The sequence below is a fragment of the Mustelus asterias genome, chromosome 14, assembly GCF_964213995.1.
Source record: "Mustelus asterias chromosome 14, sMusAst1.hap1.1, whole genome shotgun sequence".
In the NCBI taxonomy this organism is placed as follows: Eukaryota; Metazoa; Chordata; class Chondrichthyes; order Carcharhiniformes; family Triakidae; genus Mustelus; species Mustelus asterias.
The window spans coordinates 45,816,493-45,831,757 of record NC_135814.1 but is presented as its reverse complement, the minus strand read 5'-3'; the positions used below and the strand labels follow the sequence as shown (position 1 = coordinate 45,831,757).

At 40.4% G+C, this 15,265-nt stretch overlaps 1 protein-coding gene across 1 annotated transcript in view; it reads right to left on the bottom strand.

The window, feature by feature from the left end:
• Positions 1 to 1,489: 1,489 nt before the first annotated feature.
• LOC144504032 (coiled-coil domain-containing protein 148-like) overlaps positions 1,490 to 15,265 on the bottom strand; it is a 103,511-nt gene continuing 89,735 nt past the window's right edge. The window contains exons 11-15 of the mRNA XM_078229190.1: positions 11,838 to 11,978; positions 7,295 to 7,413; positions 6,464 to 6,581; positions 3,674 to 3,814; positions 1,490 to 1,636 (exon numbers count right to left, since the gene is read on the bottom strand). Of these exons, the coding sequence (XP_078085316.1) occupies positions 1,490 to 1,636; positions 3,674 to 3,814; positions 6,464 to 6,581; positions 7,295 to 7,413; positions 11,838 to 11,978 (666 nt within the window). The remainder of the gene's footprint in view (positions 1,637 to 3,673; positions 3,815 to 6,463; positions 6,582 to 7,294; positions 7,414 to 11,837; positions 11,979 to 15,265) is intronic.

Below are 15,265 nucleotides of genomic sequence, written 5' to 3'. Positions count from 1 at the left end.
GATGAATTGAATGAATTGAATTTACGTTAGTGAACTAATACTCAAGGAAGCAGAGCTCCCATTCTGATGCAAGGCCATTTACCTGAAACGTTAACTCTGGTGACATCCTTTCCTCATTCTAGGTTGTCCTGCTGCTGGCACAATAATTGGGTCCTGAGTCAAAGCAAACAGATAGCGGGACCCTGAATGGAATATTACGGCCGCTGCTTGACCTGCCATGCAATTGAGCACAGTGCTATGCCTCTCAGGGCTGCTGACCCAATCAGATGGTTGGCAGCTTGGCAACAGTATCAATAAATAAAAAGAAGGTGACTGGGATTCTCCAACCTCATCTACGGTTGGAATTCTCCAGTTCTGCTGCTGAGAATGAAGATTTGGCTGAGCGCCAAATTCTCCATTCTCGCTGGCAGCAGTGGCGGGACATTGGAGAATTGCAGCCAGTGTTTTCATGTTGATGCACCCTTGAAAACTGGGTAGGATTTTGATTCAATGCTTTAGTGCCAGGGAAGCAAGTCCTAGTGATCGGAGGGGGGAACCCTCCAGCAGCAGCATCATCATAACTAACGAAAATGGCCACTGCCACTGAGTAATGCTCCATGGGCCGTGGAGTTGCTGCAAAGGAAGGCTTCAACCATGCACCCCTTCCCACAATTGCCCATTCAACTATAATCTGTCCACAACTCTCAGACTCCAACACCTTATTCGCAATCCCATACCCCAGAACCATTCTTTTGGGTTCTACATAGTCCTTTTGGATCTCTTAAGCCTTATTTACTGGTTCTGTCATTTTAATAATCTCCATATAAACCTGCATATACCATCTGTTTCGGCACTTTTCTACCATTGACCTTCATCAGCCAAGTTAGTCATCTGTTTATGTTCCCCCGCAGTCTTTCACTACCTTTATCAAGATGTGTCATATTCTTCAATTTGATGTCATCAGCAAATTGCTTCAATTCCTAAATCCAGATTATTTATGGAGCAAACAAGACAACCTGCTCTTAGTTTCATTTTATCATTAATAAGAGCAGTACTTATCTTGTGGAATAACACAGATCATACACTCCTACTCCTGATAACTCCTTTTAACCTCTACCATTGGATCTCTATCCATGTGGCCACATTTCCCATAATTCAACATGCTTTGCCATAAGTCTCTTAAGTGATGGCTCATCAAATTATTTACACATAAGCTGCATTTTAATTATTTTTTGCTACTCCTTCAATAATTCAGGAGGGTTGGCTACCTTGAGTAATTAGTCAGCTTTGAATTACCTCATACCATGTAGCCTTGGATTTAAATTGTTTTTTAATACAATTTTTTCTATGTTGGACCTACTTTAAGTCACAAGAAAACAATCCTTAAGGGAGCTGCCCAATACATTCGACATAAAAACTAGATAACTGTCACAGATAACTCGAAGACATGAACTCGTTGCTACTTTGTATGAAAAAATGACTGTCAAAATATTGCAAACCTTGAGTAAATTCAATCCTTAAAAAGAGTGGATTCCATATCTCTCCTTGGAGGTCTTGTTGGAGGTATCTTTGATAAAACCTCTCTTGCATAAAAAGTATCGTGGAGTCCTGCTTCTCGTAGTGCTTGTTCAATTCGAACACGAGGGTCAGCTACTACCTGCTCAGAAATAAACGTGTGCACAGTTTTTTATGTTCAAAAGTTAAATATGACAGTTAGAAGTTTAATGACAAAACTTTATTGTGTCAGAAATCCATGGGATGAGATCCTAGTAGCGCCTGTGGCATCAGTGGGAGAATAGCTCACTTACACAAATCATGGGCGGCACAGTGGTTAGCACTGCTGCCTCACAGCACCAGGGACCCGGGTTCAATTCCGGCCTCCGGTGACTGTGTGGAGTTTGCACATTCTCCCTGTGTCTGCATGGGTTTCCTCCAGGTGCTCCGGTTTGCTCCCACAGTCCAAAAATGTGCCATGTTAAATTACCCCTTAGTGTCAGGGGGACTAGCTAGGGTAAATACATGGGGTTATAGGGATAGAGTCTGGGTGATATTGTGGTCAGTGCAGACTCGATGGGCTAAATGCCCTCCTCCTGCACTGTAGGATTCAATACTTCTATTAGATGCTTGTGCTGTTATAGGCACATCTGGGTGCTTAAAAATAAAGAATGGCTGTTTAGGCAGGTAACAGAGGGTGCATGATGAGTGATGGGACTGAAACCCAGCAGGAAGAGGGCAGGATTAATTCAGAGTAATTAAATGCAATAATAATATGGAGTCTGCATAATGTAGGAAGTGACTAGCTTCTGAAAATATTTCCACAAGTATCAAATGACAATAATGTAATTAAATACATCTCTCATCTCCAGCCCTCCTACCCATCCAGATAAAAAATATTTCACTTCTAAGATGTACATTTCGTGCACAAGTTGTTTGTTGCTGCATTATAAGCATGTTTCATTCAAAAAAATACTATGTCCACCTCAGGTGTTTTAGTACAATAATTGATGTCTGGGCTCTCAGCCAAGAATACATAATGAGGCTTGGCTGAGTGCCCAGAAAGGCATTAGCCTATTGAAACACTTGCGTCCCAAGGAAAACATGGAGTGATTGAGAGCTCTGGCTCTCTGATCTTTTCTGTCAATTTCACCATGTTTATTTATATAAGATAAATAGATTTTAAGTGCTTGCAGTTTCTACAATTGAAACTTCAAAGGGTCTGGATGATTAACATTTTGAATGTAAAGCAGGTTCACACCTGTTATGAATGTGAACCTGATGATATCGCCGGCGAGGGACAGGGTAGATCCAAAATTGTGTTCTTGCCGGCAAGAGCTGCGACTTCCGGAACTTGAGACCCCACCAGCATTCGCACGGATGGCAAACGTAGGCTCAAGATTGCCCCAATCATCATTTTAAATTAGCATTTACTGTTCAATGAAATGAGATGTGTCTGATCAAGGTTGTTTCTTTTTTTTAAAAACTTAAAAGACACTTGCATCAAGGGCTTGTACTAAATCCTCCTTTGATATTCTGGTATAATTTGTTCTCACGAAAGATGAACAAGACCAAGAACAATTTAGCAAACATCATTGGGCGGGGTGGGGGCAGGGTATTATGGGAGCAGTGCTTGACATCATTGGGAGGGGGCCCCAGAAATGAAGGTAAGCGTGCAAGTCCACCACTGCTTTTTGGTAGATGGATCAAGAACAGGAGGACACAGATTTAAGTTAATTGACAAAAGAAGCTGTGGTGACATGAGGAAAAATTGTTTTTTACGTGGCTAACAGTTGGGATTTGGAAAACAGTTCCCTAATATATACACTCTGAAATTCCCTATTTAAAATCCTCCATATCTCCAACTTTCTCTCCTGTAAGACCATCCTTAAAACCCAACCTTTTGAGCAAGCTTTACATCACCATTTCTTTTTTGGCTTAGCACCTTTTTATTATGTGTCTGTGAAGTACCTTGGGGCATATTTCTATTTTGAATATCTGTGTTTTTATGTAACTGCAAATTATTATTGTTGATCTAAAGAGTAAAAGCTGGCAGAAGAATGCTGAAAGGAAATATTACAAAGATTTTGAGAACAAGTCCAGCTGTTTAATTTTAAATACTAGCCCCTGGAGTTATCCTACCGCACATGTAGCCTTGACAAACAGTACTTTATATCAAGGAAATGCGATTGTACAATACCTCTTTATCAGTGTATGTAGACAAATAAAATAGTGGCTTTTGGAGGAAAAATTCTTCTTGTGTCCCAATTCCAATTCGAGCTTTTGATGCTTCTGTGTCACTCATCATCCTGACAGGATCAAACTGAGCAGTGACAGCAAACTGTGAAAACAATTAATTCATGGGTTTCAGTTCAGAGACTATGATAGTTACTTGCTATGTAATATATAAATAGGCTTTTCCAGAAATGTATTAGAATCATAAGTGAATATGATCTTTACGGTAAATAAATTTCATCTCTTAAATATTAGATTTTATTTAAATTAAGTACTTTCTAAAATAATGTAATGCACTACAGAACAAATCTATTCAAAATAGAAAGGTTGAGAAAACAGATTGCACCGCACCTGTTTATCATGAGAATATGAGAAATGGGGGCTGAAGAGTTCAATATGGCACGCAAGACCATATGCTTTACTGGTTAAAGTGCCTTGTGCTCATCCAGGGTGCCCACCAGAATACACGTTCGGTTCATGGCTTATGCAAATTGGAGGCTTAATGCTTGTTTCAGGCCTCTGACAAATTGGATTTCAACTCTGTAGCATGTGCCACGTGTGTGCCATCAGATTTCCTGGGTACAAAGCAGCCAAACTAGTGTTAAGTACAAAATTTTACACTTACCTGATTGCAGAGCTAGGAGAAGCAAGATGCTTTTCCTGGTTCCATATTAAAACTGTGAACAGCTGCTGATTTATGCATGTTCTCCTCTCTGATCATCTCAACTACAGCCCCCGCACCCCCAAGACTTACCTGCTGCCCTCAGCCATTGATCAATCTTGATTCGCTTCTCGACTGGCAAGTTGCCGCTGGTGTCACAACTCTCACCTGCAGCTCACTGGTAGCATGCAAATGAGGTCAGTGGACCAATTTCTTGTGGCCCTGTTACCGGTTTCTTTAGACCCTGCAGTAGACACTGCACCCAAATCACACCAAAATTTACATGCAAACCAATTTCTAGACCCATGCTTCTGAATTTTGTTCAACCACCAAATTTACATATTAAGATCAATTTTGACTTCTGGGTAATCAACTGGCAGAACACACTGGTAGCCAACCTGTTACAGCAGTGAACAGGTAGAGATATTTTGAGTCGCCAGGTATCATTTAAATGGAGGTGTCAGCAGGTAGGTACCAAACAAATGTGCCAACGTAGCTCACTGAATTCAAGCTGATTGAAAGTAAACCAGGGGAGCGGTGGCAATCGCAGAGTGAGGAGGAGTGCAAGTTGATTCCTATGAATGTCATAGGTGCTTGATATTAAATGGGGATTCCCACCTAAAACAGGCAAGCACTTTAGCTGCCCTGTGGCAGACCCTGGTAAAAGTGACAGGAGGCAAAGTGTCAGTGGTAACAGGGCATTGAGTCGTTAAACGCCATTTTGAAGACATTACTGCTGTTTTGGCAAGCTAAGATCAACATAGAGATATTCAGGATCATTATTTCTGTCTGTGTACCTTCACCTGATCTCAGTTTACTTGGTAATGAGGTCATTGCAATGAGCCATTTCCTTTCCCCTCCTTAGTTTATGAAAGGAAGTGAGACAGATTAGGCTTTGCTTTGATCTCCACACAAATTGGTTTGCCATTGAGCAACATAAACAGAAGGCCAGTTATTAGAATTAAAAGGAGGGAACAGAGTGAATATCATTATGATTTTAACGACAAAAGGACATCAGATTCTCAATGGTTTGCCAATGTCTTATTGGTTAGTTTAAAACCATACTCTTATAGTACTTCTTGGATAAACTGATTGTTACAAAGATCTTGGGCAGGATTTTATCATTTTTTAATTGTCAACTCAGGTGGGAAAAGCGACGTGTAACCTGCCAGTTCCACTGCCAGCTTTTCCTACCATATATTTTGGCAGTTACGCAAAAAAATCAAGCAGGCAGGTCCCACGATATCACACTGGCGGGCTTTCAAGAGATGGGCACCCAATCTAAAAAAGGATCCTCCATGGACATGCAGGAACAAACCCCATTGACTCCCTCTCCCTGGCAGTGTCCCCTGACACTTCCTGAATACTCTCCCTTGGCAATACCCAAACACTGTCCCTGGCACTGCTCCCAGCAACTGCCTCATGGCACTGCCCCCTGGCAATGCTAGAGGGAAATTCCAAAGGGACTCTGCCAAGGCACTATTGGGATACTGCCTGGGTTTGACACCCTCTCCCTATACAGGTATAGCCCTGGGAGCTATACTTACCTATGCATTCCTGGCGGGGACCATTTGGCAGATCTTCATTTGAGAAAAGCTGTTGTAAACCCCGCTAACATAACATCACATCAACGGGGTTAAAACCTTAACGTGGTGAGAGGATACAGCAGGGAAGCCCACTAATGATATATTCATGTTTGGCAATGTGGTTCCCGCCTTTCATGGTGGGAACTCCATTATACCATTGGCAGGGGGAGGGGGCAAGGGAATGGAAAATCCCGCAATGTAAAAGCCATTTGAGGACTCGCTTTGTATTCTCTGTACCCACGGGCTTTCCAACCTGCCAAAAACTGTGGCGGAGAAGCACGGTCCTTGTTAAAAAAGGAACATCAAACTAGGCATCTTAATGCCTGCATGAAGCATTGGGTTGTTGTTCTGATACACAATTCAAATTCAGCATCTTAGCTGGCTGACTAGTTAATGCACATGTATCACCAGCATGCATTTACATGAAATAAAATGAATGAAACAAAAATTAGAAAGCACTAGACTTCATGATGAGGTCAAGACCTTCAAGTAAAAAAAAAATCAGTACCTTTTGCCAGTAAGCATCAAGCTGCTTTTGTCGTTTTTCTTCCTCTTGCATTTGCTGCAAAATTAATGCTTCCTTTTCTTGACAACGTTTCTGCAACAACTCGTGTCTGTGTTTCACTCTATCATTAACAATACAATATATAGTCACCACTTATACAATCTTCTGCTCATAAATCCAATGACTATAAGTCAGTTATGGTGTCAGCCAGTGAAATGGATGTCAACCATTCAAACAGTTATTAACCTCCTGCCCAGGTATTCGGTATGGTTCTCCTGTCAGTAATCAACTACCTTTTCTTTACATTCCTTCTGTGTGGATGATAGTGGTTAATGGAGAAGTAGTTTTGAAACAAATCCCAAGGAGTTTTTCTGTTATTTAATTTAATGGCTTTGGTTACATTGCAGTAAGGTGTCTCAATAAACCTGTTTCAGGTTCACAAATGATTGCAGATCTCTCCAAGATATTCAGTACTCCTTGAAACTGCTCTCATTGCATACTCAGATGTATGCTCAATGCAATGCACACACAATTTTTTGTCCAAACCAATAATCTTCTTCTCCACTTGAAAAAGCCAATTACATCCAACTGAGAAACACACTGTACTGAAAATTGGTGAGAAAAATCTTTTGTTTCATCGATCACTAGAGAGAAAATGCCGATCACATTCACATTGAGAAACACAGTGTATGCGCAGCTCCACAGTGCTACAGATATATCTACATTTTGGTATGTTGTTCTTCACAACAAAGGTAAAATCAATAGTCTTGAAAAACAAAGGCAGTAGATGAAAGAAGGGAGCATTTAACTCAAGAGCTGCCAAATCATCTTTACCTCTCTCTGTCCCTTTCAGCTTGCTCTGCCATTTCATTTTTCAATTCTCCGAGTCGCTGCTGATGTCTTTGTTCTAACTCTTCCCTCTTCTGTCGCTTCTCAGTATAAAATTGCTTTATCTAAAGACAGACAGATGAACCTTTCAGGTTTAGTGAAGTAAAATAACTTTCATGCATAAAACTTCAGTGTCACAGTGACCTTGACGATTGCTAGGAGACAGCCATGGAGTCATCAGTTCAGTGTTAGTCAAAACACAAATGTACAAGCACGTGGATGGGCACAGCCTCCTACAGCCCTGGTGCTTTATCATTTGTTGGTACAATATAATCGATGTCTTATGTAGTGTCTTCTTCCCTTGCACCCTCTCACAGTACTCATCTGGCCTCCTCCTGACCAGGAAGATGCATTTGCTGAAACTCCTTCTCACTACTCTATCTGATGTCAGAGTATCCTGTTCTCATGTGGTCTCTCTTATCTGCCAAACGTTGATTCACCAGGGCTTCCTCCTACCCACCTCTGATACCCAAGTGATGCCAAGAACCTCACATTCTTCTACAGCATCCAACCAATCACTGTTCACATATGTAAGCCTCTCAGTACCACCAAAGGCAACTCTCTGCCACTGGTTGTGCAGTTAAGTTTAAATTTCCATTTCTCACTAATAGGGCCCACTAAAAGCACCTGTGGTGAGAAGCTATCTACTGGCAGCAGCCGGAAGAATCAATTAATTAAGGAAGCTGGCTCGATCTGGTCTGTTGCTGTACCTGGGTTCAGCTAGTCCCTTTGTTCAAAACATATAAATACAGACATTCTTTCTGCAATCAGCACTGAGTGCGGTTTTGGACAGAGTGTGGAAGTTTGGTGAGAAGAGGAAGTTCAGGAAGGAGGAGAGGGTGGTCGGTATTCCTTTGCTTTTCTAACTTTATTTAACCTGTAGGAATTGGGGAGGAGGTGAGCTATCGGTGAATATCTGGAGAATATCCAGTAGGTCAAAGTCTATTTTCTGAAGGTTTAAATTTGTCCTGCAGTTAGTTACTGCTGAGATTAATTAATATCTAAAATGAAATAAATATTTGAAAAAAATAATCAAGCAATTAGTTAAAGATCATCACCGGAACTTGAGACCCCACCAGCATTCGCACGGATGGCAAACGTAGGCTCAAGATTGCCCCAATCATCATTTTAAATTAGCATTTACTGTTCAATGAAATGAGATGTGTCTGATCACAATAGGGTCAAAATGGGAAAATAATTGTAACAAGGTGAGATTAATGGTTCTTTACTTAAATGCAAGTAATATCTGGCACAAAATAAATGAATTAACAGCACAAATTGAAGTTAATGGGTGTGATCTTTTAGCCATTGCAGAGATGTGGTTACAAGGAGATCGAAACTGGGAACTAAATATTAAGTGGTATGTGACTTTTCATAAGGGCAGACGGGAAGGAAAGGATGGTGGAGTAGCTTTTTAGTACGAAATGGAATAAGTACAATAGCAAGAAATGATCTTGGATTAGAAATCCATATGGGTGGGGATAAGAAATAACAGGGGAAGAAGAAACTGGTAAGGGGAGTCTGTAGGCCCCCTAACAGTAGCTATACAGTAGGACAGAGAATAAAACAGGAGATAATGAGGGCATGTAAAACAGGCAGTACTTTAATCATGGGTGGTTTTATTCTACATGGCTACCTCTTGGAAGAGGTAGCCGTGAGGAAGAATTCATAGAGCGTATTCAGAACAATTTCTTCGAACAATATGTTGTGAATCCAACTAGGGATCAGGCTATTTTGGATCTGGCAAATGTGTAATGGGGCTGATTTAATAAAAATCTCAGAGTAAAAGATCCCCTAGGAAACAGTGACCATAACATGGTAGAATTTAGCATTCAGTTTGAGAGTGAGAAGCTTGGGTCAGAAACAGCTGTGCTACATTTAAATAAGGGAAATTATAAAGGAATGAGAGCAGAGTTGGTGGAGTGAACTGGGAAAGGTGCTTAGCAGGAAAGATCAGCAATGGCAGACATTTCTGAAAATAATTCATAACCCCATACAAAGATATATACCAGTGAGGAAGAAGGATTCTAGGAAGGGGGTAAATCAAACATGGTTAACCAAGGAAATTAAGGATGGTATTAAAGGAAAAGTAAAAAACATACAATGCGGCAAAGATTAGTGGTAAGCCAGAGGATTGGAAAAGTTTTAAAGACCAACAAAATATGATCAAAAAATAATGAAGAGGGAGAAGATAAACTATTCGGGTAAACTAGCAACAGCTTCTTTAAATACATAAAAAGGAAGTGACCAGCCAAAGTGAACATAGGCCCTTTAGAGAATGAGACTGGGGAAATAACAATGGGAAATCAGGAAATCACAAAGGAGTTAAACAAATACCTTACATCAGTTTTCACAGTGGAAGATACTAATAGCATTCCAAAACTAAAAAACCAAGGGTCAAAAGGAAGAAAAATAAGTAGAATAACTATCACCAGAGAAAAAGTACTGGGGAAATTAATGGGGCTAAAGGCCGATAAGATCCATGCGACTGATGGGATATTAAAGGAAGTAGCTACACAGATAGTGGATGCACTGGTAGTAATCTTCCAAGAATCTTTAAATTCTGGTAAGTCCCAGGGGATTGGAAAACTGCCAATGCAACACCTTTATTTAAAAAGGGAGGGAGACAAAAAATAGATTACTATGGGCCAGTTAGCTTAACATCTATCATTGGGAAAATGTTAGAGTCCATTATAAAGGATGTAAGAGCTGAGCATTTAGAAATAGATAACATAATCAAACAGAGTCAGCGTGGCTTCATGAAGGGGATATCATGCCTGACAAATTTGTTAGAATTCTTTGAGGTGACAGCAAGCAGGTTAGATAAGGGGGAACCAGTGGACATAATATATTTGGATTTCCAAAAAGTGTTCAATAAGGTACCACACAAAAGGCTACTTAATAAGATAAAAACCCACGGTGTTGGGGGTACTCTGTTAGCATGGATAGAAGATTGGGTGGTGGGCCTGGGTAAAATGCTCTTTCGGAGAATTGGTGCAGACTTGATGGGCCAAATGGCCACCTTCTGCAGTATAGGGATTCTATGGTTCTAGGTGGCAAGGCAAGTGGTGAAGATGACACAATGGCCCCGATTCTCCCACCTGCTGCACTAGTCTTTTAGCACAGCGGGCTGAGAGAATCACACGTCGGCTGATTCGCGGGGTTCCCGTGAGCATTTGTGCGGCGTTTGCGTCTCCCAGGGTCGACTGCGAGGCAGGGTCAGAATTTAAATAGTATTTAGCATGCTAAATATGCTAAAAATAGTATTTCGAATATTTAGCATGATCTTACAGAATGACAGCCTCGATGGGCTAAATGGCCTACTTCTGCTGCTATGTCTTATGGATCCCTGCTGCGCCCCTCAATTGAAAATAGCATACTACTGCTCCAAAGGCTGTTAATGATCTCCAGAATAAGTTCAACATTCTGTTCATTGGAAGTGTGCTGGTTGTCACAAACCCACCCCCCTCAGCCCTCCTTTTGAAAATCATGTTGCATTGCAGAGGTATTGCGATCCAGTAATGTGATCTGAAGACAGGGGACATGATTTTCAGTGTGTGTCTGTCCCCAAACATGCCTTCAGGGGCTTTTGAAAATCCAGCCCAGGTGTCGAGGCTTACAATTATAAAACTGTTACTTGTGTAGAGTGCCTGAAAGCTGGGAGTGAAAGTAAGCAATAGGCAAGGGTTATATTAATTATTACAAGTGCAGTGACTCATTTTTTAGGTTTCAATTGTTTTACCTTTTTAACTTCTTTCTTTCTGTCACTTTTTGTTCTCTCTCTCGCATTCCAATCTTTCTTTCCCTTTATTTCTGTCTCTGTAATTGATTCTACATTGAATTCATACCTCCTTCATAATCCGTGCACAGTTGATTTCACAATCCTTTATTCCAGAACATACACAATTGCTTGCTCTGTTCACGTTAGTCTCAAATGAAATGTTTCACTATGATGTTATCAGCTCAGGCTTTCAGCAACTTCCTATGCAAAAAATGTAAGAACCTAAACATAAAAGGACAAGTCTAACAACTGATGCCAGCAAATGTCCTGCAATAGCAAAACCTTGTCCAATGCACAGTAACAATTTTGAAGCCATTAAAATCAATCAGTCACACTGTTGCAATTGATATGCCAGTAAAAGAGACCTTCAATAAAGGTACAGCAGTAGTTCCATTGTTTTAAATTTAACAATCCATGGTAGCAGATTATGGGATGTCATTGTGCACAACAAGCTGCTAAAATGGTATTAATTGAAAATTATGTTTCAGCCATTTTAATTCTTGCAGCATAATTTTGTTCGATGTTAGTCTTCAAAGGCTAATAGTGGTGTAATAGTGTGAGTCCTTCGGAGTTGCTGCATCAAGAGCTATGAGAAGGGTACATTTAAATCAGTCTTTTAAAAAATAATTTTACTGCCATTAATTACAAGAGTAGGAGAAATGGGTGGACTGCCAAACTCAACTTTTTACATTTGAGAAATCTCCTTACTTTTTCTTTATCCATGGCTCTACGGCACATTTCCTTTTCCCTTTCCTTTCTCTCTTGCTCTATTTCTCTTTCCCTCTTCTGTGCAGCAATAACTGCTTCCAGTCGAGCCATTTCATCTTGATGTGCACGCATTTGCTGAACCTAGTGAAAAGTACAGTTCTGTTATTTACATTATAAAGTGAGCCCAACACCTTAGGCAACACAATACACATCCTATGGAACAATATTGAATAGCTAAACAAATCTATGAATCTCAATAATTGAAAACAATTTTAGATTTTGCTGTATCCAGAGCCCAGTAAAGCTAAAATCATCACATCACAGATACATCTCCTGCATAGGCCACACGCTATTCTCCGGAATTGGCGTGATCTGCGCCAGGCACGGTGAGGTCGGAGAATCACCCTCAGGGACCTATGGACATGCATTCCAAGGTTTCTCTATTCCTCTACACTTCTCAGTATCCTATCCCTTATTTTGTGTGCCCTTGTCTAGTTTGTCTTTCTCAATGTATATCCTCACACTTCTCCAGACTGAATTCCATTTGCCATTTTTGTACCCACATGACCAGTTCATTGATTTCTTAAAGGCAAAATACTGTGGATGCTGAAATCGGAAACAAAAACAGAAAAAAAGCTGGAATATCTCAGCAGGTCTGTCAGAATCTGTGGAGAGAGAATAGACCCAACATTTCAAGTCAGGAGTTCTGACGAAGAGTCTGCACATGTCTGAACAACATTCAGGCTTGGGCTGATTAATGGCAAGTTAAATTTACATCCCAAAAGTGTAAGGCAATGGCCATCTACACCAAGAAAGAATCTAACCATTGCCTCATGACATTCAACAACATTACCATTGCTGAAGCCCTCACCACCAATATCCTGCGGGTTACCATTGACCAAAAACTATGGACAAGACATATAAATACATTGGCTGTAGAGCTGGCCAGAGGCTGGGAATCCTGTGGTGAATAACTCACCTCCTAATCCCCCAAAGCAGAAGTCATGAGAATGACAGAATACTCTCTACTTGCCTAGAGGAGTCCAGTTCCAACAATACTCTAGAAGCTTATTGTAATACAAGGCAAAACAGCCTGCTTGATTGGCATTCCATTCAACACCTTAAACATTCACTCGGTCCACCATTGGCACGCAGTGGCAGCAGTGCGCACCATCTACAAGACGCACTGCAGCACATCATGATGGTTCCTTCGACAGCATCATCCAAACTTGCAACCTCTACCACCTAGAAGGACAATGGCAGCAACTGCATGGGAACACACCAAGTTCCCCTCCAGATTACTCAGCATCCTTCACATCACTGGGTCAAAATCTGGAATTCCCTCCCTAATTGCACTGTGCTTGTGCCTACACATGGACTGCAGCAGTTCATGAAGGGATCTTCTCAGAGAGGTAGAGATGGGCAATAAATGCTGGTCGAGCCAGTGATTCCCTCATCCCAAGATCGAATAAAAAAAGAAGCAAGTTCAATCAAGTTAGTCAGGTACAATTTAACATTATTATTAAATACATGCTAATCATCCTTAATTATTCTGTATCATTCTAAACGGTGATCTTTTTTACTGTCACTCAGAATTTCTACCAATAATTTGCCCACCATCAAGGTAAGGCTAACTGGCCTGTAATTACTCGGCTCATTCCTTAATCCTACCACTAAAACATTTCTACAACATCAGTAATCACCTGTATTTTGTGTGTGTGTATGTGTGTGTGTGAAAGCTGGAAACAAGATGGATGCAAAGAGCTAGATGTATTGGGGGATAATTCTCATCCAAATAGAGAACAGACCATCAAGGCCATAGACCCAAATATTTGTAAGCCTGCAACACCTTAACTGGAAAAAAGTACCAAAGCACTTGTTACAAGGTAACTGAGGAATAAAGGGAGTGAATCTGCTGCCTGCTGCTTTTGGATTTTTCATTTCCAGTAACCTGAAATCATCAGAGCCAATAACATGGCTGTTTGAGGTGAATGAAATCAAACAGAGGTGAACTCTTCTGACATTTCCAGAAGATTTGCAGATGAATTTGCAGGGCCACAGGGAAAAGGCAGGGGAATGAGGCCAGATGAACTGCGCTCGTAGAGAGTTGATACTGGCATGATGGACCTAATTGCCTCCTTCTGTCCTATAACCATTCTATCATTCACATGCTTATAAGACTATACTAGCTACTTTCAAAGTCACTTACATGTACAAGTTTAGAGGTTTTCCTCTGATCAAGCAAGGCATGATTTATGCCAGCTTGTCCAGATACAGTAAAATAGATCTGCCCAGCGGCACAGAGCCACAGATAACACCTACTCAGAAAGTAATTCATCACCCACCACCCCTGAAGCTAACATCATGGATCAGGGAAAGATGAGAGAATTTAACTCAACTATACAGCTCCTAAAGATACAGCGCTATAAATTCTGCAAATGTTGCTAACTAACAGCATGTAAACTCTAATCTATCCAACAGATTTGCTATCTAAACTGTTTTCTGTACCTAAGCTGTTACTTGTCAGCTATTTAAGAAACCTAATTCTAATTTAAACTCACCAATTTATATGCATCTCAGATACTAATTCCAACTATAAATTGAAATCAGCAGCTAGTTAATGTTGAATTCACTGCGATATTACTGGCCTGTCTTTTGTGGTCTCTGTTGTTCATCCTGATGGTTAACCCCATCCACTAATTATTGACATTCTCAATCTTTAGGTTCAAATGCTACTAATGAGGATTCTAAAGTTAATAAACAATTTCTAAGTAGATGACATTTCTTTGATGATTTGGCAAGAAAAGTTCATTCAATCATTCAGCAGTTTGTGTGAATCCAGATTGGTATTTGGGAAGGTAAACCTGAATGTAGCACAAATTGGTTGATCTACATCAGAATCTGTCCATTGTTTATTCATGCTGGGCGGTAACCCCAAACCATTCCTTGACAAGCTGTTAAGTAAGGTAAAGGGGTTAAAATTTGTCTGATGTTTTGATAAATATCTATTGGGGTGCTGATTTGAGTGTCCTGACACTATTTAATTTGTTATTTGTTTTCCATTCGCAGAACTGTTTTAATTTTGATCATTTCAAACACTTTGACAGGTTGTCAAGGCTTGTTAGAAATTTGTAGCTGTCAGCTTCGTATAAAAGTGGTTGTCATATCCATGACTAAACCACTAAACAACGTCTGCATAAATTTTATGTTTGACCTCATCTAAAGCCAAGAAGGCAATAACAATTTTCATAATATATTATGAAAATTGTTATTGCCTTAAAACAGTTCTGCTGGTCAAACGGCACGGCGAGCCAGTAAGATTGAGTGAGAGGTCAAAAATCAACCTGTCCTATTTTGGCAGCGTGATCTGGGCGCGAAGCCAAAAATGACATGTTTTACATATATAACATATATACATTTTTAAGACA